Source organism: Heptranchias perlo, chromosome 1 (genome assembly GCF_035084215.1).
Source record: "Heptranchias perlo isolate sHepPer1 chromosome 1, sHepPer1.hap1, whole genome shotgun sequence".
Classification (NCBI taxonomy): Eukaryota; Metazoa; Chordata; class Chondrichthyes; order Hexanchiformes; family Hexanchidae; genus Heptranchias; species Heptranchias perlo.
The window spans coordinates 84,540,383-84,567,582 of NC_090325.1; the positions used below are offsets into that span (position 1 = coordinate 84,540,383).

The window sequence follows — 27,200 nt, forward strand, 5'->3', positions numbered from 1 at the left end:
AGAGAGGGGGAATCAGAGAGAGAGGGGGAATCAGAGAGAGAGGGGGAATCAGAGAGAGAGGGGGAATCAGAGAGAGAGGGGGAATCAGAGAGAGAGGGGGAATCAGAGAGAGAGGGGGAATCAGAGAGAGAGGGAGGGGGAATCAGAGAGAGAGGGAGGGGGAATCAGAGAGAGAGGGAGGGGGAATCAGAGAGAGAGGGAGGGGGAATCAGAGAGAGAGAGGGGGGGAATCAGAGAGAGAGAGGGGGGGAATCAGAGAGAGAGGGAGGGAATCAGAGAGAGAGAGGGGGAATCACAGGGAGAATCAGAGAGAGAGAGGGAGAATCAGAGAGAGAGAGAGGGAGAATCAGAGAGAGAGAGAGGGAGAATCAGAGAGAGAGAGGGAGAATCAGAGAGAGAGGGAGGGAATCAGAGAGAGAGGGAGAATCAGAGAGAGAGAGGGGGAATCACAGGGAGAATCAGAGAGAGAGAGGGAGAATCAGAGAGAGAGGGGGGGAATCACAGGGAGAATCAGAGAGAGAGAGGGAGAATCAGAGAGAGAGAGGGAGAATCAGAGAGAGAGAGGGAGAATCAGAGAGAGTGAGGGAGAATCAGAGAGAGTGAGGGAGAATCAGAGAGAGAGAGGGGGAATCAGAGAGAGAGGATCAGAGAGAGAGGATCAGAGAGAGAGGATCAGAGAGAGAGGATCAGAGAGAGAGGATCAGAGAGAGAGGATCAGAGAGAGAGGATCAGAGAGAGAGGATCAGAGAGAGAGGATCAGAGAGAGAGGGGGGAATCAGAGAGAGAGGGGGGAATCAGAGAGAGAGGGAGGAATCAGAGAGAGAGGGAGAATCAGAGAGAGAGGGAGAATCAGAGAGAGAGAGGGGGGGAATCAGAGAGAGAGAGAGGGGGGGAATCAGAGAGAGAGAGGGGGGGAATCAGAGAGAGAGAGGGGGGGAATCAGAGAGAGAGAGGGGGGGAATCAGAGAGAGAGAGGGGGGAATCAGAGAGAGAGAGGGGGGAATCAGAGAGAGAGAGGGGGGAATCAGAGAGAGAGAGGGGGGAATCAGAGAGAGAGAGGGGGGAATCAGAGAGAGAGAGGGGAGAATCAGAGAGAGAGAGGGAGGGAATCAGAGAGAGAGGGAGGGAATCAGAGAGAGAGAGGGGGAATCACAGGGAGAATCAGAGAGAGAGAGGGGGAATCACAGGGAGAATCAGAGAGAGAGAGGGGGAATCACAGGGAGAATCAGAGAGAGAGAGGGAGAATCAGAGAGAGAGAGGGAGAATCAGAGAGAGAGAGGGAGAATCAGAGAGAGAGAGGGAGAATCAGAGAGAGAGAGGGAGAATCAGAGAGAGAGAGGGAGAATCAGAGAGGGAGAATCAGAGAGGGAGAATCAGAGAGAATCAGAGAGGGGGAATCAGAGAGGGGGAATCAGAGAGGGGGAATCAGAGAGAGGATCAGAGAGAGAGGATCAGAGAGAGAGGATCAGAGAGAGAGGATCAGAGAGAGAGGATCAGAGAGAGAGAGGGGGAATCAGAGAGGGAGAATCAGAGAGAGAGAGGGGGAATCAGAGAGGGGGAATCAGAGAGGGGGAATCAGAGAGAGATGGAGAATCAGAGAGAGAGAGGGGGGGAATCAGAGAGAGAGAGGGGGGGAATCAGAGAGAGAGAGGGGGGGAATCAGAGAGAGAGAGGGGGGGAATCAGAGAGAGAGAGGGGGGGAATCAGAGAGAGAGAGGGGGGGAATCAGAGAGAGAGAGGGGGGGAATCAGAGAGAGAGAGGGGGGGAATCAGAGAGAGAGAGGGGGGAATCAGAGAGAGAGAGGGGGGGAATCAGAGAGAGAGAGGGGGGGAATCAGAGAGAGAGAGGGGGGGAATCAGAGAGAGAGAGGGGGGGAATCAGAGAGAGAGAGGGGGGGAATCAGAGAGAGAGAGGGGGGAATCAGAGAGAGAGAGGGGGGGAATCAGAGAGAGAGAGGGGGGGAATCAGAGAGAGAGAGGGGGGGAATCAGAGAGAGAGAGGGGGGGAATCAGAGAGAGAGAGGGGGGGAATCAGAGAGAGAGAGGGGGGGAATCAGAGAGAGAGAGGGGGGGAATCAGAGAGAGAGAGGGGGGGAATCAGAGAGAGAGAGGGGGGGAATCAGAGAGAGAGAGGGGGGGAATCAGAGAGAGAGAGGGGGGGAATCAGAGAGAGAGAGGGGGGGAATCAGAGAGAGAGAGGGGGGAATCAGAGAGAGAGAGGGGGGGAATCAGAGAGAGAGAGAGGGGAGAATCAGAGAGAGAGAGGGAGGGAATCAGAGAGAGGGAGGGAATCAGAGAGAGAGGGAGAATCAGAGAGAGAGAGGGGGAATCACAGGGAGAATCAGAGAGAGAGAGGGGGAATCACAGGGAGAATCAGAGAGAGAGAGGGAGAATCAGAGAGAGAGGGGGGGAATCACAGGGAGAATCAGAGAGAGAGAGGGAGAATCAGAGAGAGAGAGGGAGAATCAGAGAGAGAGAGGGAGAATCAGAGAGAGAGAGGGAGAATCAGAGAGAGAGAGGGAGAATCAGAGAGGGGGAATCAGAGAGGGGGAATCAGAGAGGGGGAATCAGAGAGGGGGAATCAGAGAGGGGGAATCAGAGAGGGGGAATCAGAGAGGGGGAATCAGAGAGGGGGAATCAGAGAGGGGGAATCAGAGAGGGGGAATCAGAGAGGGGGAATCAGAGAGGGGGAATCAGAGAGGGGGAATCAGAGAGGGGGAATCAGAGAGGGGGAATCAGAGAGGGGGAATCAGAGAGGGGGAATCAGAGAGAGAGGATCAGAGAGAGAGGATCAGAGAGAGAGGATCAGAGAGAGAGGATCAGAGAGAGAGAGGGGGAATCAGAGAGAGAGAGGGGGAATCAGAGAGGGGGAATCAGAGAGGGGGAATCAGAGAGGGGGAATCAGAGAGGGGGAATCAGAGAGGGGGAATCAGAGAGGGGGAATCAGAGAGGGGGAATCAGAGAGGGGGAATCAGAGAGGGGGAATCAGAGAGGGGGAATCAGAGAGAGAGGATCAGAGAGAGAGAGGATCAGAGAGAGAGAGGATCAGAGAGAGAGAGGATCAGAGAGAGAGAGGATCAGAGAGAGAGAGGATCAGAGAGAGAGAGGATCAGAGAGAGAGAGGATCAGAGAGAGAGAGGATCAGAGAGAGAGGATCAGAGAGAGAGGATCAGAGGATCAGAGAGAGAGAATCAGAGAGAGAGAGGGGGAATCAGAGAGAGAGGATCAGAGAGAGAGAGGGGGAATCAGAGAGAGAGGGAGGGAATCAGAGAGAGAGGGAGGGAATCAGAGAGAGAGGGAGGGAATCAGAGAGAGGGGGAATCAGAGAGAGAGGGAGGGGGAATCAGAGAGAGAGGGGGGGAATCAGAGAGAGAGAGAGGGGGAATCAGAGAGAGAGAGAGGGGGAATCAGAGAGAGAGGGAGGGGGAATCAGAGAGAGAGGGAGGGGGAATCAGAGAGAGAGGGAGGGGGAATCAGAGAGAGAGGGAGGGGGAATCAGAGAGAGAGGGGGGGAATCAGAGAGAGAGAGAGAGGGGGAATCAGAGAGAGAGGGAGGGGGAATCAGAGAGAGAGGGAGGGGGAATCAGAGAGAGAGGGAGGGGGAATCAGAGAGAGAGGGAGGGGGAATCAGAGAGAGAGGGAGGGGGAATCAGAGAGAGAGGGAGGGGGAATCAGAGAGAGAGGGAGGGGGAATCAGAGAGAGAGGGAGGGGGAATCAGAGAGAGAGGGAGGGGGAATCAGAGAGAGAGGGAGGGGGAATCAGAGAGAGAGGGAGGGGGAATCAGAGAGAGAGGGAGGGGGCATCAGAGAGAGAGGGGGGAATCAGAGAGAGAGAGGGGGGAATCAGAGAGAGAGAGGGGGGAATCAGAGAGAGAGGGAGGGAATCAGAGAGAGAGAGGGGGAAACACAGGGAGAATCAGAGAGAGAGAGGGAGAATCAGAGAGAGAGAGAGGGAGAATCAGAGAGAGAGAGGGAGAATCAGAGAGAGAGGGAGGGAATCAGAGAGAGAGGGAGAATCAGAGAGAGAGAGGGGGAATCACAGGGAGAATCAGAGAGAGAGAGAGGGAGAATCAGAGAGAGAGAGAGGGAGAATCAGAGAGAGAGAGAGGGAGAATCAGAGAGAGAGAGAGGGAGAATCAGAGAGAGAGAGAGGGAGCATCAGAGAGAGAGAGAGGGAGAATCAGAGAGAGAGAGAGGGAGAATCAGAGAGAGAGAGAGGGAGAATCAGAGAGAGAGAGGGAGAATCAGAGAGAGAGAGGGGGAATCACAGGGAGAATCAGAGAGAGAGAGGGAGAATCAGAGAGAGAGGGGGGGAATCACAGGGAGAATCAGAGAGAGAGAGGGAGAATCAGAGACAGGGAGAATCAGAGAGAGAGAGGGAGAATCAGAGAGAGAGAGGGAGAATCAGAGAGAGAGAGGGAGAATCAGAGAGAGAGAGAGAGAGAGAGGGAGAATCAGAGAGAGAGGATCAGAGAGAGAGGATCAGAGAGAGAGGATCAGAGAGAGAGGATCAGAGAGAGAGGATCAGAGAGAGAGGATCAGAGAGAGAGGATCAGAGAGAGAGGATCAGAGAGAGAGGATCAGAGAGAGAGGATCAGAGAGGGAGAATCAGAGAGAGAGAGGGAGAATCAGAGAGAGAGAGGGAGGGAATCAGAGAGAGAGGGAGGGAATCAGAGAGAGAGGGAGAATCAGAGAGAGAGAGTGGGAATCACAGGGAGAATCAGAGAGAGAGAGGGGGAATCACAGGGAGAATCAGAGAGAGAGAGGGAGAATCAGAGAGAGAGGGGGGGAATCACAGGGAGAATCAGAGAGAGAGAGGGAGAATCAGAGAGAGAGAGGGAGAATCAGAGAGAGAGGATCAGAGAGAGAGGATCAGAGAGAGAGGATCAGAGAGAGAGGATCAGAGAGAGAGGATCAGAGAGAGAGGATCAGAGAGAGAGGGGGGGAATCAGAGAGAGAGGGAGAATCAGAGAGAGAGGGAGAATCAGAGAGAGAGAGGGGTGGAATCAGAGAGAGAGGGAGAATCAGAGAGAGAGGGAGAATCAGAGAGAGAGAGGGGGGGAATCAGAGAGAGAGAGGGGGGGAATCAGAGAGAGAGAGGGGGGGAATCAGAGAGAGAGAGAGGGGGGGAATCAGAGAGAGAGAGAGGGAGGGAATCAGAGAGAGAGAGAGGGAGAATCAGAGAGAGAGAGAGGGAGAATCAGAGAGAGAGAGGGAGGGAATCAGAGAGAGAGAGAGGGGGGGAATCAGAGAGAGAGGGGGGGAATCAGAGAGAGAGAGGGGGGAATCAGAGAGAGAGAGGGGGGAATCAGAGAGAGAGAGGGGGGAATCAGAGAGAGAGAGGGGGGAATCAGAGAGAGAGAGGGGAGAATCAGAGAGAGAGAGGGAGGGAATCAGAGAGAGAGGGAGGGAATCAGAGAGAGAGAGGGGGAATCACAGGGAGAATCAGAGAGAGAGAGGGGGAATCACAGGGAGAATCAGAGAGAGAGAGGGGGAATCACAGGGAGAATCAGAGAGAGAGAGGGAGAATCAGAGAGAGAGAGGGAGAATCAGAGAGAGAGAGGGAGAATCAGAGAGAGAGAGGGAGAATCAGAGAGAGAGAGGGAGAATCAGAGAGAGAGAGGGAGAATCAGAGAGGGAGAATCAGAGAGGGAGAATCAGAGAGGGAGAATCAGAGAGGGAGAATCAGAGAGGGAGAATCAGAGAGGGAGAATCAGAGAGAATCAGAGAGGGGGAATCAGAGAGGGGGAATCAGAGAGGGGGAATCAGAGAGAGGATCAGAGAGAGAGGATCAGAGAGAGAGGATCAGAGAGAGAGGATCAGAGAGAGAGGATCAGAGAGAGAGAGGGGGAATCAGAGAGGGAGAATCAGAGAGAGAGAGGGGGAATCAGAGAGGGGGAATCAGAGAGGGGGAATCAGAGAGAGATGGAGAATCAGAGAGAGAGAGGGGGGGAATCAGAGAGAGAGAGGGGGGGAATCAGAGAGAGAGAGGGGGGGAATCAGAGAGAGAGAGGGGGGGAATCAGAGAGAGAGAGGGGGGGAATCAGAGAGAGAGAGGGGGGGAATCAGAGAGAGAGAGGGGGGAATCAGAGAGAGAGAGGGGGGGAATCAGAGAGAGAGAGGGGGGGAATCAGAGAGAGAGAGGGGGGGAATCAGAGAGAGAGAGGGGGGGAATCAGAGAGAGAGAGGGGGGAATCAGAGAGAGAGAGGGGGGGAATCAGAGAGAGAGAGGGGGGGAATCAGAGAGAGAGAGGGGGGGAATCAGAGAGAGAGAGGGGGGGAATCAGAGAGAGAGAGGGGGGGAATCAGAGAGAGAGAGGGGGGGAATCAGAGAGAGAGAGGGGGGGAATCAGAGAGAGAGAGGGGGGGAATCAGAGAGAGAGAGGGGGGGAATCAGAGAGAGAGAGGGGGGGAATCAGAGAGAGAGAGGGGGGGAATCAGAGAGAGAGAGGGGGGAATCAGAGAGAGAGAGGGGGGGAATCAGAGAGAGAGAGAGGGGAGAATCAGAGAGAGAGAGGGAGGGAATCAGAGAGAGGGAGGGAATCAGAGAGAGAGGGAGAATCAGAGAGAGAGAGGGGGAATCACAGGGAGAATCAGAGAGAGAGAGGGGGAATCACAGGGAGAATCAGAGAGAGAGAGGGAGAATCAGAGAGAGAGGGGGGGAATCACAGGGAGAATCAGAGAGAGAGAGGGAGAATCAGAGAGAGAGAGGGAGAATCAGAGAGAGAGAGGGAGAATCAGAGAGAGAGAGGGAGAATCAGAGAGGGGGAATCAGAGAGGGGGAATCAGAGAGGGGGAATCAGAGAGGGGGAATCAGAGAGGGGGAATCAGAGAGGGGGAATCAGAGAGGGGGAATCAGAGAGGGGGAATCAGAGAGGGGGAATCAGAGAGGGGGAATCAGAGAGGGGGAATCAGAGAGGGGGAATCAGAGAGGGGGAATCAGAGAGGGGGAATCAGAGAGAGAGGATCAGAGAGAGAGGATCAGAGAGAGAGGATCAGAGAGAGAGGATCAGAGAGAGAGAGGGGGAATCAGAGAGGGAGAATCAGAGAGAGAGAGGGGGAATCAGAGAGGGGGAATCAGAGAGGGGGAATCAGAGAGGGGGAATCAGAGAGGGGGAATCAGAGAGGGGGAATCAGAGAGGGGGAATCAGAGAGGGGGAATCAGAGAGAGAGGATCAGAGAGAGAGAGGATCAGAGAGAGAGAGGATCAGAGAGAGAGAGGATCAGAGAGAGAGAGGATCAGAGAGAGAGGATCAGAGAGAGAGGATCAGAGAGAGAGGATCAGAGGATCAGAGAGAGAGAATCAGAGAGAGAGAGGGGGAATCAGAGAGAGAGGATCAGAGAGAGAGAGGGGGAATCAGAGAGAGAGGGAGGGAATCAGAGAGAGAGGGAGGGAATCAGAGAGAGAGGGAGGGAATCAGAGAGAGGGGGAATCAGAGAGAGAGGGAGGGGGAATCAGAGAGAGAGGGGGGGAATCAGAGAGAGAGAGAGGGGGAATCAGAGAGAGAGAGAGGGGGAATCAGAGAGAGAGGGAGGGGGAATCAGAGAGAGAGGGAGGGGGAATCAGAGAGAGAGGGAGGGGGAATCAGAGAGAGAGGGAGGGGGAATCAGAGAGAGAGGGAGGGGGAATCAGAGAGAGAGGGAGGGGGAATCAGAGAGAGAGGGGGGGAATCAGAGAGAGAGAGAGAGGGGGAATCAGAGAGAGAGGGAGGGGGAATCAGAGAGAGAGGGAGGGGGAATCAGAGAGAGAGGGAGGGGGAATCAGAGAGAGAGGGAGGGGGAATCAGAGAGAGAGGGAGGGGGAATCAGAGAGAGAGGGAGGGGGAATCAGAGAGAGAGGGAGGGGGAATCAGAGAGAGAGGGAGGGGGAATCAGAGAGAGAGGGAGGGGGAATCAGAGAGAGAGGGAGGGGGAATCAGAGAGAGAGGGAGGGGGCATCAGAGAGAGAGGGGGGAATCAGAGAGAGAGAGGGGGGAATCAGAGAGAGAGAGGGGGGAATCAGAGAGAGAGGGAGGGAATCAGAGAGAGAGAGGGGGAAACACAGGGAGAATCAGAGAGAGAGAGGGAGAATCAGAGAGAGAGAGAGGGAGAATCAGAGAGAGAGAGGGAGAATCAGAGAGAGAGGGAGGGAATCAGAGAGAGAGGGAGAATCAGAGAGAGAGAGGGGGAATCACAGGGAGAATCAGAGAGAGAGAGAGGGAGAATCAGAGAGAGAGAGAGGGAGAATCAGAGAGAGAGAGAGGGAGAATCAGAGAGAGAGAGAGGGAGAATCAGAGAGAGAGAGAGGGAGCATCAGAGAGAGAGAGAGGGAGAATCAGAGAGAGAGAGAGGGAGAATCAGAGAGAGAGAGAGGGAGAATCAGAGAGAGAGAGGGAGAATCAGAGAGAGAGAGGGGGAATCACAGGGAGAATCAGAGAGAGAGAGGGAGAATCAGAGAGAGAGGGGGGGAATCACAGGGAGAATCAGAGAGAGAGAGGGAGAATCAGAGACAGGGAGAATCAGAGAGAGAGAGGGAGAATCAGAGAGAGAGAGGGAGAATCAGAGAGAGAGAGGGAGAATCAGAGAGAGAGAGAGAGAGAGAGGGAGAATCAGAGAGAGAGGATCAGAGAGAGAGGATCAGAGAGAGAGGATCAGAGAGAGAGGATCAGAGAGAGAGGATCAGAGAGAGAGGATCAGAGAGAGAGGATCAGAGAGAGAGGATCAGAGAGAGAGGATCAGAGAGAGAGGATCAGAGAGAGAGGATCAGAGAGAGAGGATCAGAGAGAGAGGATCAGAGAGGGAGAATCAGAGAGAGAGAGGGAGAATCAGAGAGAGAGAGGGAGGGAATCAGAGAGAGAGGGAGGGAATCAGAGAGAGAGGGAGGGAATCAGAGAGAGAGGGAGAATCAGAGAGAGAGAGTGGGAATCACAGGGAGAATCAGAGAGAGAGAGGGGGAATCACAGGGAGAATCAGAGAGAGAGAGGGAGAATCAGAGAGAGAGGGGGGGAATCACAGGGAGAATCAGAGAGAGAGAGGGAGAATCAGAGAGAGAGAGGGAGAATCAGAGAGAGAGGATCAGAGAGAGAGGATCAGAGAGAGAGGATCAGAGAGAGAGGATCAGAGAGAGAGGATCAGAGAGAGAGGATCAGAGAGAGAGGGGGGGAATCAGAGAGAGAGGGAGAATCAGAGAGAGAGGGAGAATCAGAGAGAGAGAGGGGGGGAATCAGAGAGAGAGGGAGAATCAGAGAGAGAGGGAGAATCAGAGAGAGAGAGGGGGGGAATCAGAGAGAGAGAGGGGGGGAATCAGAGAGAGAGAGGGGGGGAATCAGAGAGAGAGAGAGGGGGGGAATCAGAGAGAGAGAGAGGGAGGGAATCAGAGAGAGAGAGAGGGAGAATCAGAGAGAGAGAGAGGGAGAATCAGAGAGAGAGAGGGAGGGAATCAGAGAGAGAGAGAGGGGGGGAATCAGAGAGAGAGGGGGGGAATCAGAGAGAGAGAGGGGGGAATCAGAGAGAGAGAGGGGGGGAATCAGAGAGAGAGAGGGGGGGAATCAGAGAGAGAGAGGGGGGGAATCAGAGAGAGAGAGAGGGAGGGAATCAGAGAGAGAGAGAGGGAGGGAATCAGAGAGAGAGAGAGGGAGAATCAGAGAGAGAGAGAGGGAGGGAATCAGAGAGAGAGAGGGAGGGAATCAGAGAGAGAGAGGGGGGGAATCAGAGAGAGAGAGAGAGGGGGGGAATCAGAGAGAGAGGGGGGGAATCAGAGAGAGAGGGGGGGAATCAGAGAGAGAGAGGGGGGGAATCAGAGAGAGAGAGGGGGGGAATCAGAGAGAGAGGGGGGGAATCAGAGAGAGAGAGGGGGGGAATCAGAGAGAGAGAGAGAGGGGGGGAATCAGAGAGAGAGAGAGAGAGAGAGGGAGATGGAGAATCAGAGAGAGATGGAGAATCAGAGAGAGAGAGGGGGGACTCAGAGAGAGAGGGGGGGAATCAGAGAGAGAGAGGGAGAATCAGAGAGAGAGGGAGGGAATTAGAGAGAGAGGGAGGGAATCAGAGAGAGAGGGAGAATCAGAGAGAGAGAGGGGGAATCACAGGGAGAATCAGAGAGAGAGAGGGGGAATCACAGGGAGAATCAGAGAGAGAGAGGGAGAATCAGAGAGAGAGGGGGGGAATCACAGGGAGAATCAGAGAGAGAGAGGGAGAATCAGAGAGAGAGAGGGAGAATCAGAGAGAGAGAGGGAGGGAATCATAGAGAGAGGGAGGGAATCATAGAGAGAGGGAGGGAATCAGAGAGAGAGAGAGGGAGAATCAGAGAGAGAGAGAGGGAGGGAATCAGAGAGAGAGAGAGGGAGGGAATCAGAGAGAGAGAGGGGGGGAATCAGAGAGAGAGAGAGGGGGGGAATCAGAGAGAGAGGGGGGGAATCAGAGAGAGAGGGGGGGAATCAGAGAGAGAGGGGGGGAATCAGAGAGAGAGGGGGGGAATCAGAGAGAGAGGGGGGGAATCAGAGAGAGACGGGGGGAATCAGAGAGAGAGGGGGGGAATCAGAGAGAGGGGGGGAATCAGAGAGAGAGAGAGAGGGGGGGAATCAGAGAGAGAGAGAGGGAATCAGAGAGAGAGGGAATCAGAGAGAGAGGGAGACGGAGAGAGATATAGAGGGAGAATGAGAGAGAGAGAGAGGGAGGGAATCAGAGAGAGAGAGAGGGAGGGAATCAGAGAGAGAGAGGGGGAATCAGAGAGAGAGGGGGGGAATCAGAGAGAGAGAGGGGGGGAATCAGAGAGAGAGAGAGGGGGAATCAGAGAGAGAGAGAGAGGGGGAATCAGAGAGAGAGGGAGGGGGAATCAGAGAGAGAGGGAGGGGGAATCAGAGAGAGAGGGAGGGGGCATCAGAGAGAGAGGGGGGAATCAGAGAGAGAGAGGGGGGAATCAGAGAGAGAGAGGGGGGAATCAGAGAGAGAGGGAGGGAATCAGAGAGAGAGAGGGGGAAACACAGGGAGAATCAGAGAGAGAGAGGGAGAATCAGAGAGAGAGAGAGGGAGAATCAGAGAGAGAGAGGGAGAATCAGAGAGAGAGGGAGGGAATCAGAGAGAGAGGGAGAATCAGAGAGAGAGAGGGGGAATCACAGGGAGAATCAGAGAGAGAGAGAGGGAGAATCAGAGAGAGAGAGAGGGAGAATCAGAGAGAGAGAGAGGGAGAATCAGAGAGAGAGAGAGGGAGAATCAGAGAGAGAGAGAGGGAGCATCAGAGAGAGAGAGAGGGAGAATCAGAGAGAGAGAGAGGGAGAATCAGAGAGAGAGAGAGGGAGAATCAGAGAGAGAGAGGGAGAATCAGAGAGAGAGAGGGGGAATCACAGGGAGAATCAGAGAGAGAGAGGGAGAATCAGAGAGAGAGGGGGGGAATCACAGGGAGAATCAGAGAGAGAGAGGGAGAATCAGAGAGAGAGAGGGAGAATCAGAGAGAGAGAGGGAGAATCAGAGAGAGAGAGGGAGAATCAGAGAGAGAGAGGGAGAATCAGAGAGAGAGAGAGAGAGAGAGGGAGAATCAGAGAGAGAGGATCAGAGAGAGAGGATCAGAGAGAGAGGATCAGAGAGAGAGGATCAGAGAGAGAGGATCAGAGAGAGAGGATCAGAGAGAGAGGATCAGAGAGAGAGGATCAGAGAGAGAGGATCAGAGAGAGAGGATCAGAGAGAGAGGATCAGAGAGAGAGGATCAGAGAGGGAGAATCAGAGAGAGAGAGGGAGAATCAGAGAGAGAGAGGGAGGGAATCAGAGAGAGAGGGAGGGAATCAGAGAGAGAGGGAGAATCAGAGAGAGAGAGTGGGAATCACAGGGAGAATCAGAGAGAGAGAGGGGGAATCACAGGGAGAATCAGAGAGAGAGAGGGAGAATCAGAGAGAGAGGGGGGGAATCACAGGGAGAATCAGAGAGAGAGAGGGAGAATCAGAGAGAGAGAGGGAGAATCAGAGAGAGAGGATCAGAGAGAGAGGATCAGAGAGAGAGGATCAGAGAGAGAGGATCAGAGAGAGAGGATCAGAGAGAGAGGATCAGAGAGAGAGGATCAGAGAGAGAGGGGGGGAATCAGAGAGAGAGGGAGAATCAGAGAGAGAGGGAGAATCAGAGAGAGAGAGGGGGGGAATCAGAGAGAGAGGGAGAATCAGAGAGAGAGGGAGAATCAGAGAGAGAGAGGGGGGGAATCAGAGAGAGAGAGGGGGGGAATCAGAGAGAGAGAGGGGGGGAATCAGAGAGAGAGAGAGGGGGGGAATCAGAGAGAGAGAGAGGGAGGGAATCAGAGAGAGAGAGAGGGAGAATCAGAGAGAGAGAGAGGGAGAATCAGAGAGAGAGAGGGAGAATCAGAGAGAGAGAGGGAGGGAATCAGAGAGAGAGAGAGGGGGGGAATCAGAGAGAGAGGGGGGGAATCAGAGAGAGAGAGGGGGGAATCAGAGAGAGAGAGGGGGGGAATCAGAGAGAGAGAGGGGGGGAATCAGAGAGAGAGAGTGGGAATCACAGGGAGAATCAGAGAGAGAGAGGGGGAATCACAGGGAGAATCAGAGAGAGAGAGGGAGAATCAGAGAGAGAGGGGGGGAATCACAGGGAGAATCAGAGAGAGAGAGGGAGAATCAGAGAGAGAGAGGGAGAATCAGAGAGAGAGGATCAGAGAGAGAGGATCAGAGAGAGAGGATCAGAGAGAGAGGATCAGAGAGAGAGGATCAGAGAGAGAGGATCAGAGAGAGAGGATCAGAGAGAGAGGATCAGAGAGAGAGGATCAGAGAGAGAGGGGGGGAATCAGAGAGAGAGGGAGAATCAGAGAGAGAGGGAGAATCAGAGAGAGAGAGGGGGGGAATCAGAGAGAGAGGGAGAATCAGAGAGAGAGGGAGAATCAGAGAGAGAGAGGGGGGGAATCAGAGAGAGAGAGGGGGGAATCAGAGAGAGAGAGGGGGGGAATCAGAGAGAGAGAGAGGGGGGGAATCAGAGAGAGAGAGAGGGAGGGAATCAGAGAGAGAGAGAGGGAGAATCAGAGAGAGAGAGAGGGAGAATCAGAGAGAGAGAGGGAGGGAATCAGAGAGAGAGAGAGGGGGGGAATCAGAGAGAGAGGGGGGGAATCAGAGAGAGAGAGGGGGGAATCAGAGAGAGAGAGGGGGGGAATCAGAGAGAGAGAGGGGGGGAATCAGAGAGAGAGAGGGGGGGAATCAGAGAGAGAGAGAGGGAGGGAATCAGAGAGAGAGAGAGGGAGGGAATCAGAGAGAGAGAGAGGGAGGGAATCAGAGAGAGAGAGAGGGAGAATCAGAGAGAGAGAGAGGGAGGGAATCAGAGAGAGAGAGGGAGGGAATCAGAGAGAGAGAGGGGGGGAATCAGAGAGAGAGAGAGAGGGGGGGAATCAGAGAGAGAGGGGGGGAATCAGAGAGAGAGGGGGGGGGAATCAGAGAGAGAGAGGGGGGGAATCAGAGAGAGAGGGGGGGAATCAGAGAGAGAGAGGGGGGGAATCAGAGAGAGAGAGAGAGGGGGGGAATCAGAGAGAGAGAGAGAGAGAGAGGGAGATGGAGAATCAGAGAGAGATGGAGAATCAGAGAGAGAGAGGGGGGAATCAGAGAGAGAGGGGGGGAATCAGAGAGAGAGAGGGAGAATCAGAGAGAGAGGGAGGGAATTAGAGAGAGAGGGAGGGAATCAGAGAGAGAGGGAGAATCAGAGAGAGAGAGGGGGAATCACAGGGAGAATCAGAGAGAGAGAGGGGGAATCACAGGGAGAATCAGAGAGAGAGAGGGAGAATCAGAGAGAGAGGGGGGGAATCACAGGGAGAATCAGAGAGAGAGAGGGAGAATCAGAGAGAGAGAGGGAGAATCAGAGAGAGAGAGGGAGGGAATCATAGAGAGAGGGAGGGAATCAGAGAGAGAGGGAGGGAATCAGAGAGAGAGAGAGGGAGAATCAGAGAGAGAGAGAGGGAGGGAATCAGAGAGAGAGAGAGGGAGGGAATCAGAGAGAGAGAGGGGGGGAATCAGAGAGAGAGAGAGGGGGGGAATCAGAGAGAGAGAGAGGGGGGGAATCAGAGAGAGAGGGGGGGAATCAGAGAGAGAGGGGGGAATCAGAGAGAGAGGGGGGGAATCAGAGAGAGAGGGGGGGAATCAGAGAGAGACGGGGGGAATCAGAGAGAGAGGGGGGGAATCAGAGAGAGAGGGGGGGAATCAGAGAGAGAGAGAGAGGGGGGGAATCAGAGAGAGAGAGAGGGAATCAGAGAGAGAGGGAATCAGAGAGAGAGGGAATCAGAGAGAGAGGGAGACGGAGAGAGATATAGAGGGAGAATGAGAGAGAGAGAGAGGGAGGGAATCAGAGAGAGAGAGAGGGAGGGAATCAGAGAGAGAGAGGGGGAATCAGAGAGAGAGGGGGGGAATCAGAGAGAGAGAGGGGGGGAATCAGAGAGAGAGAGAGGGGGAATCAGAGAGAGAGAGAGAGGGGGAATCAGAGAGAGAGAGGGGGAATCAGAGAGAGAGAGGGGGAATCAGAGAGAGAGGGAGAATCAGAGAGAGAGAGGGAATCAGAGAGAGAGGGAGACAGGGAGAATCAGAGAGAGAGAGGGGGAATCAGAGAGAGAGGGAGACAGGGAGAATCAGAGAGAGAGAGGGGGAATCAGAGAGAGAGGGAGACAGGGAGAATCAGAGAGAGAGAGGGGGAATCAGAGAGAGAGAGAGAGAGAAGGGGAATCAGAGAGAGAGGGAGACAGGGAGAATCAGAGAGAGAGGGAATCAGAGAGAGAGAGGGGGAATCAGAGAGAGAGGGAGACAGGGAGGGAGAAAGAATCAGAGAGAGGAAAGCGAGCAAGGGAGAGGGAGAATCGGAGAGAGAATCTGAGAAAGGGGGAGGGAGAGAGAGAGAGGGAGAATCAGGGAGAAGAAGAACCAAAGAGAGAGTGGGAGAACCAGAGAGGAAGCTGCAATAGATCATTGTTAAGATGGTGGAATGGGTTTAACAAAAAGTGACAGATGGAATTCAACGTCAGTAAATATAAGGTGGTACGTTTTGGTAAAAAAAAAGTAATTGAGGTAGAGTTTCCGCTTTGGGCGCAATCGGGAAATTGCCATGAACCAGTGCAATTAGGCAGTGTAATAGAATGTAATCGTTTCTTTGCATTAAAAAGTGTTCCTTTATGTATTTGAGTGGTAAATTGGTGCAGTTTTATTAATACAGCTGAAAAAGGGTTTGTCACAAAAATAAGCATTTTTAGTAAGTGTCCAGTCCTCCACCTGTGAGTAACCTGATTTTAAATCACTGAAAAAGCTTTAAAAAACTTTAGAAACAGAAAATAGGAGCAGGAGTAGGCCATTCGGCCCATTTATTCCTACTCTCTGTTTCCTGTCTGTTAACCAATTTTCAATCCGTGCCAGTATATTACCCCAATCCCATGTGCTTTAATTTTGCACACTAACCTCTTCTGTGGGACTTCATCAAAGGTCTTCTGAAAATCTAAATACACCACATCCACTGGTTCTCCCTTATCTATTCTACCAGTTACATCCTCAAAAAAACTCCAGTAGGTTTGTCAAACACGATTTCCCTTTCATAAATCCATGTTGACTTTGTCTAATCCCGTTGATATTTTCTAAGTGTCCTGTTATCACATCCTTTATAATAGACTCTAGCATTTTCCCGACTACTGATGTTGGGCTAACCGGCCTGTAGTTCCCTGTTTTCTCTCCCTCCTTTTTTAAATAGTGGGGTTACATTTGTCACCCTCCAATCTGCAGGAACTATTCCATAATCTATAGAATTTTGGAAGATGACAACCAATGCATCCACTATTTCCATGGCTACCTCTTTTAGTACTCTGGGATGCAGATTATCAGGCCCTGGGGATTTATCGCCTTTCAGTCCCATTAATTTCTCCAGCACTTTTTTTTTTACTGATACTAATTTCCTTTAATTCCTCATTCTCACTAGACCCTTGGTTCCCTAGCATTTCTGGGAAGTTATTTGTGTCCTCTTCCGTGAAGACAGAACCAAAGCATTTGTTTATTTGCTGTGCCATTTCCTTGTTCCCCATTATAAATTCTCCCATTTCTAACTGTAAGGGACTACATTTGTCTTCACTAATCTTTTTCTTTTTACATACTTGTGGAAGCTTTTACAGTCTGCTTTTATGTTCCTTGTAAATTTACTCTCATACTCTATTTTTCCCCTCTTAATCAATCTCTTGGTCCTTTTTTGCTGAATTCGAAACTGTTCCCAATCCTCAGGCTTGTTACTTTTTCTGGCAACTTTATACGACTCCTTTTTGGATCTAATACTATCCTTAATTTCTTTTGTTAGCCTTGGTTGGGCTGCTTTTCTTTTTATGTTTTTGCGCCAGAAAGGAATGTATAACTGTTGCAATTCATGCATTCATTCCTTAAATGTTAGCCATTGCCTATCCACCATCACGTCTTTTAATGAAGCTCCCCAATCTATCATAAGCAACTTACTCCTCATACCTTCGTAGTTTCCTTTGTTTAGATTTAGGACCCTAATTTCGGATTGGACTACTTCACTTTCCTTCTTAATGAAGAATTCTATCATGTTATGGTCACTCTTCCCTAAAGGACCCTGCACAACAAGATTATTAATTAACCTCTTCTCATTACGCAATACCCAATCTAGGATAGCCTGTTCCCTAGTTGGCTCCTCAACTTACTGATCTAAAAAAACCATCTCGCACACATTCCAGGAATTCATCCTCCACAGTATTATTGCTAATTTGGTTTGGCCAGTCTATATGTAGATTAAAGTCACCCATGATTACTGTAGTATCCTGGTTACATGCATCTCTAATTTCCTGTTTGATGCCGTCCCCTACATTACCACTACTGTTTGGAGGCCTAGAGACAACTTCCACTAGTCTTTTCTGTCCCTTGGTGCTTCTTAACTCCACCCAGACTGATTCTACATCTTGATTTTCTGAACCAATATCCTTTCTCACTATTGCTCTGACTTCATCCTTTACTAACAATGCCACCCCACCTCCTTTTCCTTTTTTTCTGTCCTTCCTAAATATCGAATACCTTTGGATATTCAGCTTCCAGCCTTGGTCACCCTGCAGCCATGTCTCCGTAATCGCAATTATATCGTATCCGTTTACATCTATTTGCGCTGTTAATTCATCTACCTTATTACGAATGCTTCGTGCATTCACATACAGTGCCTTTAGATTTGTCTTTTTAACATTTTTAGACATCTTAACATTTTTTTGTACTATGGCCCTATTTGTCTTATTACCATTTTTTCTTATCCGGACCCTATTTGTTAGTGCACTCTTTTGTTTGTACGCTCTGTCCCTTCCTGGCACAATCTGGTTATCCTTACCCCAATCACTTTCCTGCACTGCTTCTTTGTCTTTTCTCTTTAACATTCTAGATTTCTCTCCACCGGGACCCTCCCCCGCCCCCTTATTTAGTTTAAAGCCCTATCTACCTCCCTAGTTATTCGATTCGCTAGAACTCTGGTCCCAGCACGGTTCAGGTGTAGTCCGTCCCAATGGAACAGCTCTCTCCCCAGTACTGGTGCCAGTGCCCCATGAATTGAAACCCACATATCCCACACCAATCTTTAAGCCATACTGAACCATTTACTAGTTTTATTGGTGTACATTAGTCAATTTCTTAGTAAATTAAATATTTTTTGCTATGTAAATACTTTTAAAACGTGCCTACTGGTGCCTGTGCTCCTGCAAAAAATGAGCGCAGTTTGAAGAGCCTTCCCAAAACAGCGCAATCGGCAGAAGCTCGCAATGACCACCTGGGGGCATGGTCAGTTTTGTGGGCGAGGCCTGATCCGGGCGTATTGATTCTTAAACCAGCGCAAAACATTGCGGAAAACCCTAAAGTAAGTGGTTTGGGGTGTAATTCACTTACGTTTAAGATTCCCCGATCTTTTGCGCTGGTTTGGCCTATTCCGCCTGGATTGCGCTGATATTACTGGCGTGAACAAGTGGAAATTCTACCCCATTATACTTTGGGGGAGAGCTGGGTGATGTGGAAGAACAGAGGGATTTTGGTGTTCAGTCTCACAAGATATTAAAAGGAGCCCCACAAGTGGATAATGCCAAAAAAAACAACTAATAGAATGTTGGGTTTATGACAAGAGATGTAGAATATAGAAGTGAAGATGTAATGGTGAATCTATTTAAAACCTTTGCAAGACCACAGTTGGAGTACTGTGTGAAGCTTTCATCTCCACACTACAGGAAGGATATTGAGGCAATAGAAAGGGTACAGCACAGATTCACTAGGATACTGCCTATTATGCGAAAATACAAATACGAAGAAAGACAAAAAAGTGGGGCTGTTTTCATTAGAACAGGGGAGATTAATGGGTAATTTGATCGAGGTGTTTAAAATTATGAAGGGATGGGATAAAGTAGATGGAAACCGACTGTTTCCAGAGGTTAAGGGGTCTAGAATGAGGGGACATAGGTGTAAGATAGGGCCGAGAGCAGGAGTCATTTTTTTACACAGCGGGCCAGAGTTAGTGATTGAAACAGACACCATGTTGACTTTTAAGAATAGGTTAGATAGGTAGTCAAAGGAAAAGAAAATAAAGGGATTTGGGAATAGGGCAAGCATGCGGAATTAGGACTACTGTTCATGTGGAGGATAAACAACACGGACTGGTTGGGCCAAATGGCTTGATTCTGTGTTGAAATTTCCATGTAATTCTATATAACTATTATAAAAGGAGTCATAGCTTATTTCTCAGCTGACTTGGATAGTTAGCTTTTTGTTTTTTTTTACTGTTAACTTCTGCTTCACCATGTATCTTTGTGCCGCCTTCTGTGGGGCACTTGTTTTCCTCTCCCCTCGTTTCCTAGGAGGCTGCAACGGTTTTCCCCCTTTCTTTAAGAAAAGGAGGCGGACCAATGCAGGGACTATAAACTGCTCCGGGAACACGGGAGACACATGGCAGCCACCTGCCGGTACCCCACGTACAGACCCTAGCTCTCCAGCTGACCCATGAGTAGTGCTTGCAGAGGTTGTGCTTCACAAAGGAGCCATCAATTAGTCATGCAAAATGCTTCAATCTGACAGCCAGCTTGCCATGGGAACTGCACTTCAGTGGCTGTGAAGGTCACAATTGCCCTGGACTTCTATGCCGTGGGGACATCAGTAACACCAGCTGTATACAAATGCATAAAGCAAGTCAGAGATGCATTGTTTGCTAATGCAAGCTTAATTCATCCAGTTCCCATGGACAACCACCTGCAGCCTGAAGGGTTCCTGCAATTTTATGGAGTGTCATGATTCTGCAAGGTCCAAGAAATCATAGGTTGTACTCACGTAGTCACACGTGCTCTCCTTCATCAATCCCATCACTCCCGTTGACAGGAAAGGTTTCCAATCTCTCACTGTCCAGCTCGTTTGTGATAACATAGGAACGTAGGAACAGGAGTAGGCCATTCGGCCTCTCGTGCCTGCTCCGCCATTTGATAAGATCATGGCTGATCTGTGAGACCCAAGGTGGACTGATAAGCAGGACCACATCATACTAGTGGAGGTGCATTTTCATTGGCAGCTGCCATGATGCTTTTAATTTTAAGGTAATTCACCATGCATTAATTCACCATGCCTGCACTCTGACATAGGAAGGCAAATTTCTGGGTGGATCCTAGGAGATTATATGGTCATGGCTTGTGCTTTTTCCCTTGGACACCAGTGCAGCACTGTTATAACAAGGTCTGTTCTTCCACCACAGTTGTCATAAAATACACAGTTGCAATTCTGAAGGCACACTTTAGGTGTCTGGATCAGTCTTTCAATATAGTCCACCTTGGGTCTCAAGGGTCTGTCATTGCAGCCTGCACTGCAGGTTGGCCCGGAGTCGCTCCAGAATGGACCGTAGTACTGCGATGCTGTTCATCAAGGTGCGAGACGTAGATAGTGCATTCCTCCAATTGACTCGACATTTGCTGTGCACACGTCCGATGCTTTGCAAACATCCGTTTAAAAGCCACACCTGTGAGACCTGGGTCCTGAGGTTTCTCAGCAAGGGGTAATGTCTCCTGATTCCTCAGTCAGTGATAGCTTCCTCCTTATCTTCCACTCCAGCTTTTTCCGCCCACTTGTGCTTTGTGCATCACCCTCTGCACTCCACTCTAGCTCATTGTATAATGCCCCTCAGATGGTTGTCTCTAGGCTGGTGCCTGGCATGGAGAGATTGATTGATGGTGTGTATGATGACATGCTAGCAGGCCAGAAGCAGTGGGACATGGGAATTCCTCCTTACCTTCTTGGTGGCGTATCTAGAGGAGGACAAGAAGAAAGGTTATAATGTGTTGCTGAGTACCAGAGTTTATGTGACTTACAGTAGAAGGAGTGACATATGGGTTTTATGATCTAGTTTGCTGACAGGTTATGCCATTGGAGCCTGCACTGCTGGTCTGCCTGGAGCTGCTACATGCTCCAGGGTGGACTGTAGTACTGCAATGTGCTACAGCTGAGAAGGAAGAGAAGCGAAATGTCATGATAAACCTGCAACTGGCACTTGTCCTTCGGTTCCCTGTTGGTGCTTCGTCAGGAGCTCCAACACTGCTTCCGAGTATGGTGCGAGAGAACGTGGCTTGGAGGATCTATCATTGGTGCTAATTTCTCTCGTGTTCCAGGGGTCTTCTGCTTTAAGAAGAATGCAACGAGTGAGAATGCAGTCAAATCGAGTTGTCAACATTATGGAGGAGATGATGGGTTTCACACTATACTCATGCACCTATCACCGACTTAACTCATGGGATATGGGGCGGTTATTATAGAATTCACCATGAACTGTTTACTTACTTATGTTGAGCTATTGTAATACTCTTCTAACCCTAATCCATTGAAATGTTTACAAGACTGCTGTAAAAAAAACTCTTCAAATGAAGAAAAGCCAAAGAGGAAAAAGTGAACTTATTGCGCCATATTTTTTTCAGGAAAAGCTCCATCCTTTTTGAGCAGTTTTCATATATTGTATTATAACCCTGTTGTCACTTTTATTCCCTGGCAAGTTTAAAATGACAGGCCTTTAGAATATTTTTCTTGGCCTAGTTTTGCCTAGCTGGTTCCAAAGATATAGTTGGTGATTATTTCTTTTTGTGCTGTGTGGTAGTACTGTACAATCTTGGGATGAAAGTACACAGTCCGAAGACTTACAAAGACCGGTATATTTGTATCTAACTTAGACCTTCCACAAGTATTCTTCAATTCAGAACATTTTCAATTAATGTATTCAATAAAGATCTAAATTGATTCAAAGTAAGACATGAGCTGTAGTTTTCAATACGGAACAGCTGAAAAAAATCGCACATTATTTGTTATGCTAATTTTGAACATTATTTTCCTTGTTTTTTTAAGAGTTCAAATGGTCCTGTCCGGCGCTCCATGCATGAGAAAGCGGTTGATCGTAGAAATATAAACAAGGAGCACAACAGCAACTTTAAGGCCGGATATGTTCCCATTGATGAAGAGAGACTGCACAGGACAGGGTTACGAGGTCGTAAGGGCAATCTAGCCATTTGTGTTATTGTCCTTATGTTTATTCTGGCAGTGATTAATTTAATTGTGAGTATGATCTTTTGGCAATGTGTTGAAAGTAAGAGACAATACTGCTAATAATAACAGGAATACATATGATGTAATATACAAGATTAAAATTATTGTGAGAATTATTATATATGCAATCCTAATGCAGAATCTGGAAGTGTTAACTTTTCAGCTCTTGACACAAATATTAACAGGTGCGTGGCTCCACATTGCCACAGTCTTGTTCATCATAGTGATTTTGTCCTTTAGTTTGGTCAGTGCATCCATACAAATGTTGGTTAGTGTAATGAGGAAGACTCAAGTAACTGCAAATTAGTTTTTTTTGTTTTGGTTGTTCAACTGGCAACCAGGTTTTCAAGCTTTGTAACTACGCTGGTTACATGGTCAAATTCAAACTCCAGAACATTGACTTGGTACAACATGTTTATGTGACTTGTACCATAATTTGTTGTCTGCGTAATAGCATTGTCTTCAGTACTAATGCATGCAAAGGATGGTTAATCTTTAACTTCTGTGTTCTCTCCTTTAGTCCTCTTGCTATTTTTATGTTAGTGATCATTTACCTAAAACTGCATGAGTTGACAGTTGATAAGTAAGGAATTGAGAATGCTGTTTTGTATCACAAATCAGAAGAGCCTTATGCTCTTATTGTGTAATTTGATTGAGCCAATTGTTACCCTTTTTATGGTTCTGTTTTGGTGCTCCATTTTTGCATGGGATACTGTCACAGTGCAGTATGGAAGCACACTAGTAGGGTCTGTTGGCAGAAATGAAATACCTGTAAATGCAATAATTTGGCCAGTCTTTCCAAATGGCAGCAAGAAAGCATTTTAAAGTTAATGAATCTAAAAATAGTAGGTTATTTAACTCAGGTCAGTAGAGCTGATTTGAGCTGAAGTGCATGTCACAGATAGCATATGATTTTTTTGCCTTCTGGAATATGTTTAAATTAAGAATGCTTTCCTCAACATTAAGTTATGCATTTCCTTTTGGACCACATCCCTCCAATAACCCTGGGTCCTGAAAGTTTAATGGTTACTATCAGTCCTGTTTATCCATGGTTGCGCAAGCAACATAATTCAAATCCTCCACTTTCTCTATCTCTATCTCTATCTCTATCACTAAAATGGAACAGCTGGTATTGTATGGGGCTTTTCTAATACTTTGCCTGTGTATAGGTGAAACTCATTCACTTGAAGTAGTTCAAGTGATAGGCAATCCTAGATCCAGACCCTCACTGAAAGCCAGTTAGTTGAATTATTTGATCTAAACAAAGTTTCAAAATAAAAAACAATCTTCATAGCAGTGGTGCAATTGAAATTGTTCATTTGCTTTAAAACTAAAAAATATAGCTGGATTGTACTACTTATCAATTGGCTTTCCAGTTATGTAACATGTAACGGTGGAACATCTGGAACTGTGTTTATTTAGCAAGGGAACAAGGGGTTAACATGAACATAAGAAATAGGAACAGGAGTAGGCCATACAGCCCCTCGAGCCTGCTCCACCATTCAATCAGATCATGGCTGATCTTCAACCTCAACTCCACTTTCCTGCCCGATCCCCAAATCCCTTGATTCCCCTAGAGTCCTAAAATCTATCGATTTCCGTCTTGAATATACTCAACGACTCAGCATCCTTTAGGGTAGAGAATTCCAAAGATTCACAGCCCTCTGATTGAAGAAATTCCTCCTCATTTTAGTCCTAAATGGCTGACCCCTCATCCTGAGACTATGCCCCCTTGTTCTAGACTCTCCAGACAGGGGAAACAACCTTGCAGCACCTACCCTGTCAAGCCCTCTAAGAATTTTATATGTTTCAATGAGATCACCTCTCATTCTTCGAAACACCAGAGAATATAGGCCCATTTTACTCAATCTCTCCTCATAGGACAACCCTCTCATCACAGTACTCCGGGTGTGGTCTCACCAAAGCCCTGTACAATTGTAGCAAGACTTCCTTACTCTTGTACTCCAACCCCCTTGCAATAAAGGCCAACGTACCATTTGCCTTCTTAATTGCTTGCTGTACCTGCATGTTAACTTTCTGTGATTCGTGTACAAGGACGCCCAAATCCCTCTGACTACCAACATTTAATAGTTTCTCACTATTTAAAAATATTCTGTTTTTCTATTCTTCCTACCAAAGTGAATAACCTCACATTTCCCCATATTATACTTCATCTGCCACCTCCTTGTCCACTCATTTAACCTGTCTATATTCCTTTGCAGACTCTTTCTGTCCTCCTCACAGCTTACTTTCCCACCTAGCTTGGATACATTACACTAACATGACTGTTGCTATTTCAGATTACGCTTGTTATCTGGGCTGTAATTCGAATCGGTCCCAATGGCTGTGATAGTATGGAGTTCCACGAGGAAGGGTTGCTGCGGTTCAAACAGGAGTCTGACATGGGAGTGGTATATCCCATGCACAAGAGCACTGTGGGAGGCAGAAAAGATGAAGACTTGTTGATCACTGGCAATAACCAACCAGTAAGCCCAACTTTTTATCTTTTAAAGTTTTGCGAGTACTAGGAAGGATAAGCAATGTGAGTACAGTTTAGAAAAAAATGGCTATCAAAGCTCTAAACTAGCCATGGAGAGTTGACATAAACGTGAACCAACATAATATACAGTGGGCAAACAGGGCGATACCATGAGAGAAATATCGCCTCAAAACTGCTGAATTTCCATGGGGGGCATATTAATCTGGAGTCCCCCAAGGATCTATCCTTGCCCCCCTCCTATTTCTCATCTACATGCTGCCCCTCGGCGACATCGTCCGAAAACACAGCATCAGATTCCACATGTGCGTTGACGACACCCTGCTCTACCTCACCATCATCTCTCTCGACCCCTCCTCTGCATCTGATTTGTCAAGCTGCTTGTCTGACATAAAGTATTGGATGAGCAGAAATTTCCTCCAATCAAATATTGGGACGACCGAAGCCATTGTCTTTGGTCCCCACCACAAACTCCGTTCCCTAGGCACTGACTCCAGCCCCCTCCCTGGCCACTGTCTGAGGCTGAACCAGACTGTTCACAAACTCGGCATCCTATTTGATCCTGAGCTGAGCTTCTGACCACATATCCTGTCTATCACCAAGACCGCCTACTTCTATCGCCGTTATATCGCCCTTCTTTGCTCCTGCCTCAGCTCATTTGCTGCTGAAACCCTCATTCACAATTTTGTTACTCCCAGACTGGACTATTCCAATGCTCTCCTGACTGGCCTCCCATTTTTCACACTCCATAAACTTCTGCCCGTATCCTAACTCGCACCAAGTCCCGTTCACCGATCACCCCTGTGCTTGGTGACCTACATCGGCTCCCAGTCCAGCAACGCCTCAAATTTAAAATTCTCATCTTTGTGTTCCAATCCCTCCATGGCCTCTCCCCTCCCTCTTCCAAGAACTCTGTGTTCCTCCAATTCTGGCCTCTTGTGCATCCTGATTTCCTTCGCCCCACCATTGGTGGCCATGCCTTCAGCTGTCTAAGCTCTGGAATTCCTTCCCTAAACCTCAACGCCTCTCTTCCTCTCTCTCCTTTAAGATGCTCCTTGAAACCTACCTCTTTGACCAAGCTTTTGCTCATCTGTCCTAATATCTCCTCATGTGGCTCGGTGTTAAATTTTGTCTAATAACACTCCTGTGAAGCGCCTTGGGATGCTATAGAAATGCAAGTTGTAGATGTTATTAAAGCCCTGTTGGTTCAGTGGAATGTTGTGGAGCTACATTCATGTTTAAGCTGATGAGGACAACACAGTTCCAGAGAAACCAAGACAGGCACATGCCACAAGACCACGCACGAGATACAGTCCACTTTTAACTCACATTATCTGATCATTCAATTTTTTTTTTAGTACTAAATTCCTAGTTTGTGATGTTATTTAATTTGTTTAATTCAGGTTATTGGATAATTAACATTTTTAGCATAAAAAATGATTTGGAATCATCAGGAATAGACTATAGAGGTGCACTACCAACTTCTAAAATGAGGACCCTCTAACATGAAAAAAACACCTGTAGGGATTCAGGAAAGTACGAGGTAATAGGGAAGGAAATGGGGGCAGAGAAGGGTTGTTAATGAATTTAACTACATACCCACAGAGAGAGGCACAGAGAGAGAGAGAGGCACAGAGAGAGAGAGAGGCACAGAGAGAGAGAGAGGCACAGAGAGAGAGAGAGGCACAGAGAGAGAGAGAGAGAGGCACAGAGAGAGAGAGAGGCACAGAGAGAGAGAGAGGCACAGAGAGAGAGAGAGGCACAGAGAGAGAGAGAGGCACAGAGAGAGAGAGAGGCACAGAGAGAGAGAGAGGCACAGAGAGAGAGAGAGGCACAGAGAGAGAGAGAGGCACAGAGAGAGAGAGAGGCACAGAGAGAGAGAGAGGCACAGAGAGAGAGAGAGGCACAGAGAGAGAGAGAGGCACAGAGAGAGAGAGAGGCACAGAGAGAGAGAGAGAGGCACAGAGAGAGAGAGAGGCACAGAGAGAGAGAGAGAGGCACAGAGAGAGAGAGAGAGGCACAGAGAGAGAGAGAGAGGCACAGAGAGAGAGAGAGAGGCACAGAGAGAGAGAGAGAGGCACAGAGAGAGAGAGAGAGGCACAGAGAGAGAGAGAGAGGCACAGAGAGAGAGAGAGAGGCACAGAGAGAGAGAGAGAGGCACAGAGAGAGAGAGAGAGGCACAGAGAGAGAGAGAGAGGCACAGAGAGAGAGAGAGAGGCACAGAGAGAGAGAGAGAGGCACAGAGAGAGAGAGAGAGAGGCACAGAGAGAGAGAGAGAGGCACAGAGAGAGAGAGAGAGAGGCACAGAGAGAGAGAGAGAGAGGCACAGAGAGAGAGAGAGAGAGGCACAGAGAGAGAGAGAGAGGCACAGAGAGAGAGAGAGAGGCACAGAGAGAGAGAGAGAGGCACAGAGAGAGAGAGAGAGGCACAGAGAGAGAGAGAGAGGCACAGAGAGAGAGAGAGAGGCACAGAGAGAGAGAGAGAGGCACAGAGAGAGAGAGAGAGGCACAGAGAGAGAGAGAGAGGCACAGAGAGAGAGAGAGGCACAGAGAGAGAGAGAGAGGCACAGAGAGAGAGAGAGAGGCACAGAGAGAGAGAGGCACAGAGAGAGAGAGAGAGAGGCACAGAGAGAGAGAGAGAGGCACAGAGAGAGAGAGAGAGGCACAGAGAGAGAGAGAGAGGCACAGAGAGAGAGAGAGAGGCACAGAGAGAGAGAGAGAGGCACAGAGAGAGAGAGAGAGGCACAGAGAGAGAGAGAGAGGCACAGAGAGAGAGAGAGAGGCACAGAGAGAGAGAGAGAGGCACAGAGAGAGAGAGAGAGGCACAGAGAGAGAGAGAGAGGCACAGAGAGAGAGAGAGAGGCACAGAGAGAGAGAGAGAGGCACAGAGAGAGAGAGAGAGGCACAGAGAGAGAGAGAGAGGCGCAGAGAGAGAGAGAGAGGCACAGAGAGAGAGAGAGAGGCACAGAGAGAGAGAGAGAGGCACAGAGAGAGAGAGAGGCACAGAGAGAGAGAGAGAGGCACAGAGAGAGAGAGAGAGGCACAGAGAGAGAGAGAGAGGCACAGAGAGAGAGAGAGAGGCACAGAGAGAGAGAGAGGCACAGAGAGAGAGAGAGGCACAGAGAGAGAGAGAGGCACAGAGAGAGAGACAGACAGAGAGGCACAGAGACAGAGAGAGAGACAGAGAGGGGCACAATT

At 49.3% G+C, this 27,200-nt stretch overlaps 1 protein-coding gene across 1 annotated transcript in view; it reads left to right on the forward strand.

The window, feature by feature from the left end:
- sgcb (sarcoglycan, beta (dystrophin-associated glycoprotein)) overlaps window positions 1-27,200 on the forward strand; it is a 56,608-nt gene that overhangs the window by 17,119 nt on the left and 12,289 nt on the right. The window contains exons 2-3 of the mRNA XM_067987671.1: window positions 21,309-21,515; window positions 23,807-23,992. Of these exons, the coding sequence (XP_067843772.1) occupies window positions 21,309-21,515; window positions 23,807-23,992 (393 nt within the window). The remainder of the gene's footprint in view (window positions 1-21,308; window positions 21,516-23,806; window positions 23,993-27,200) is intronic.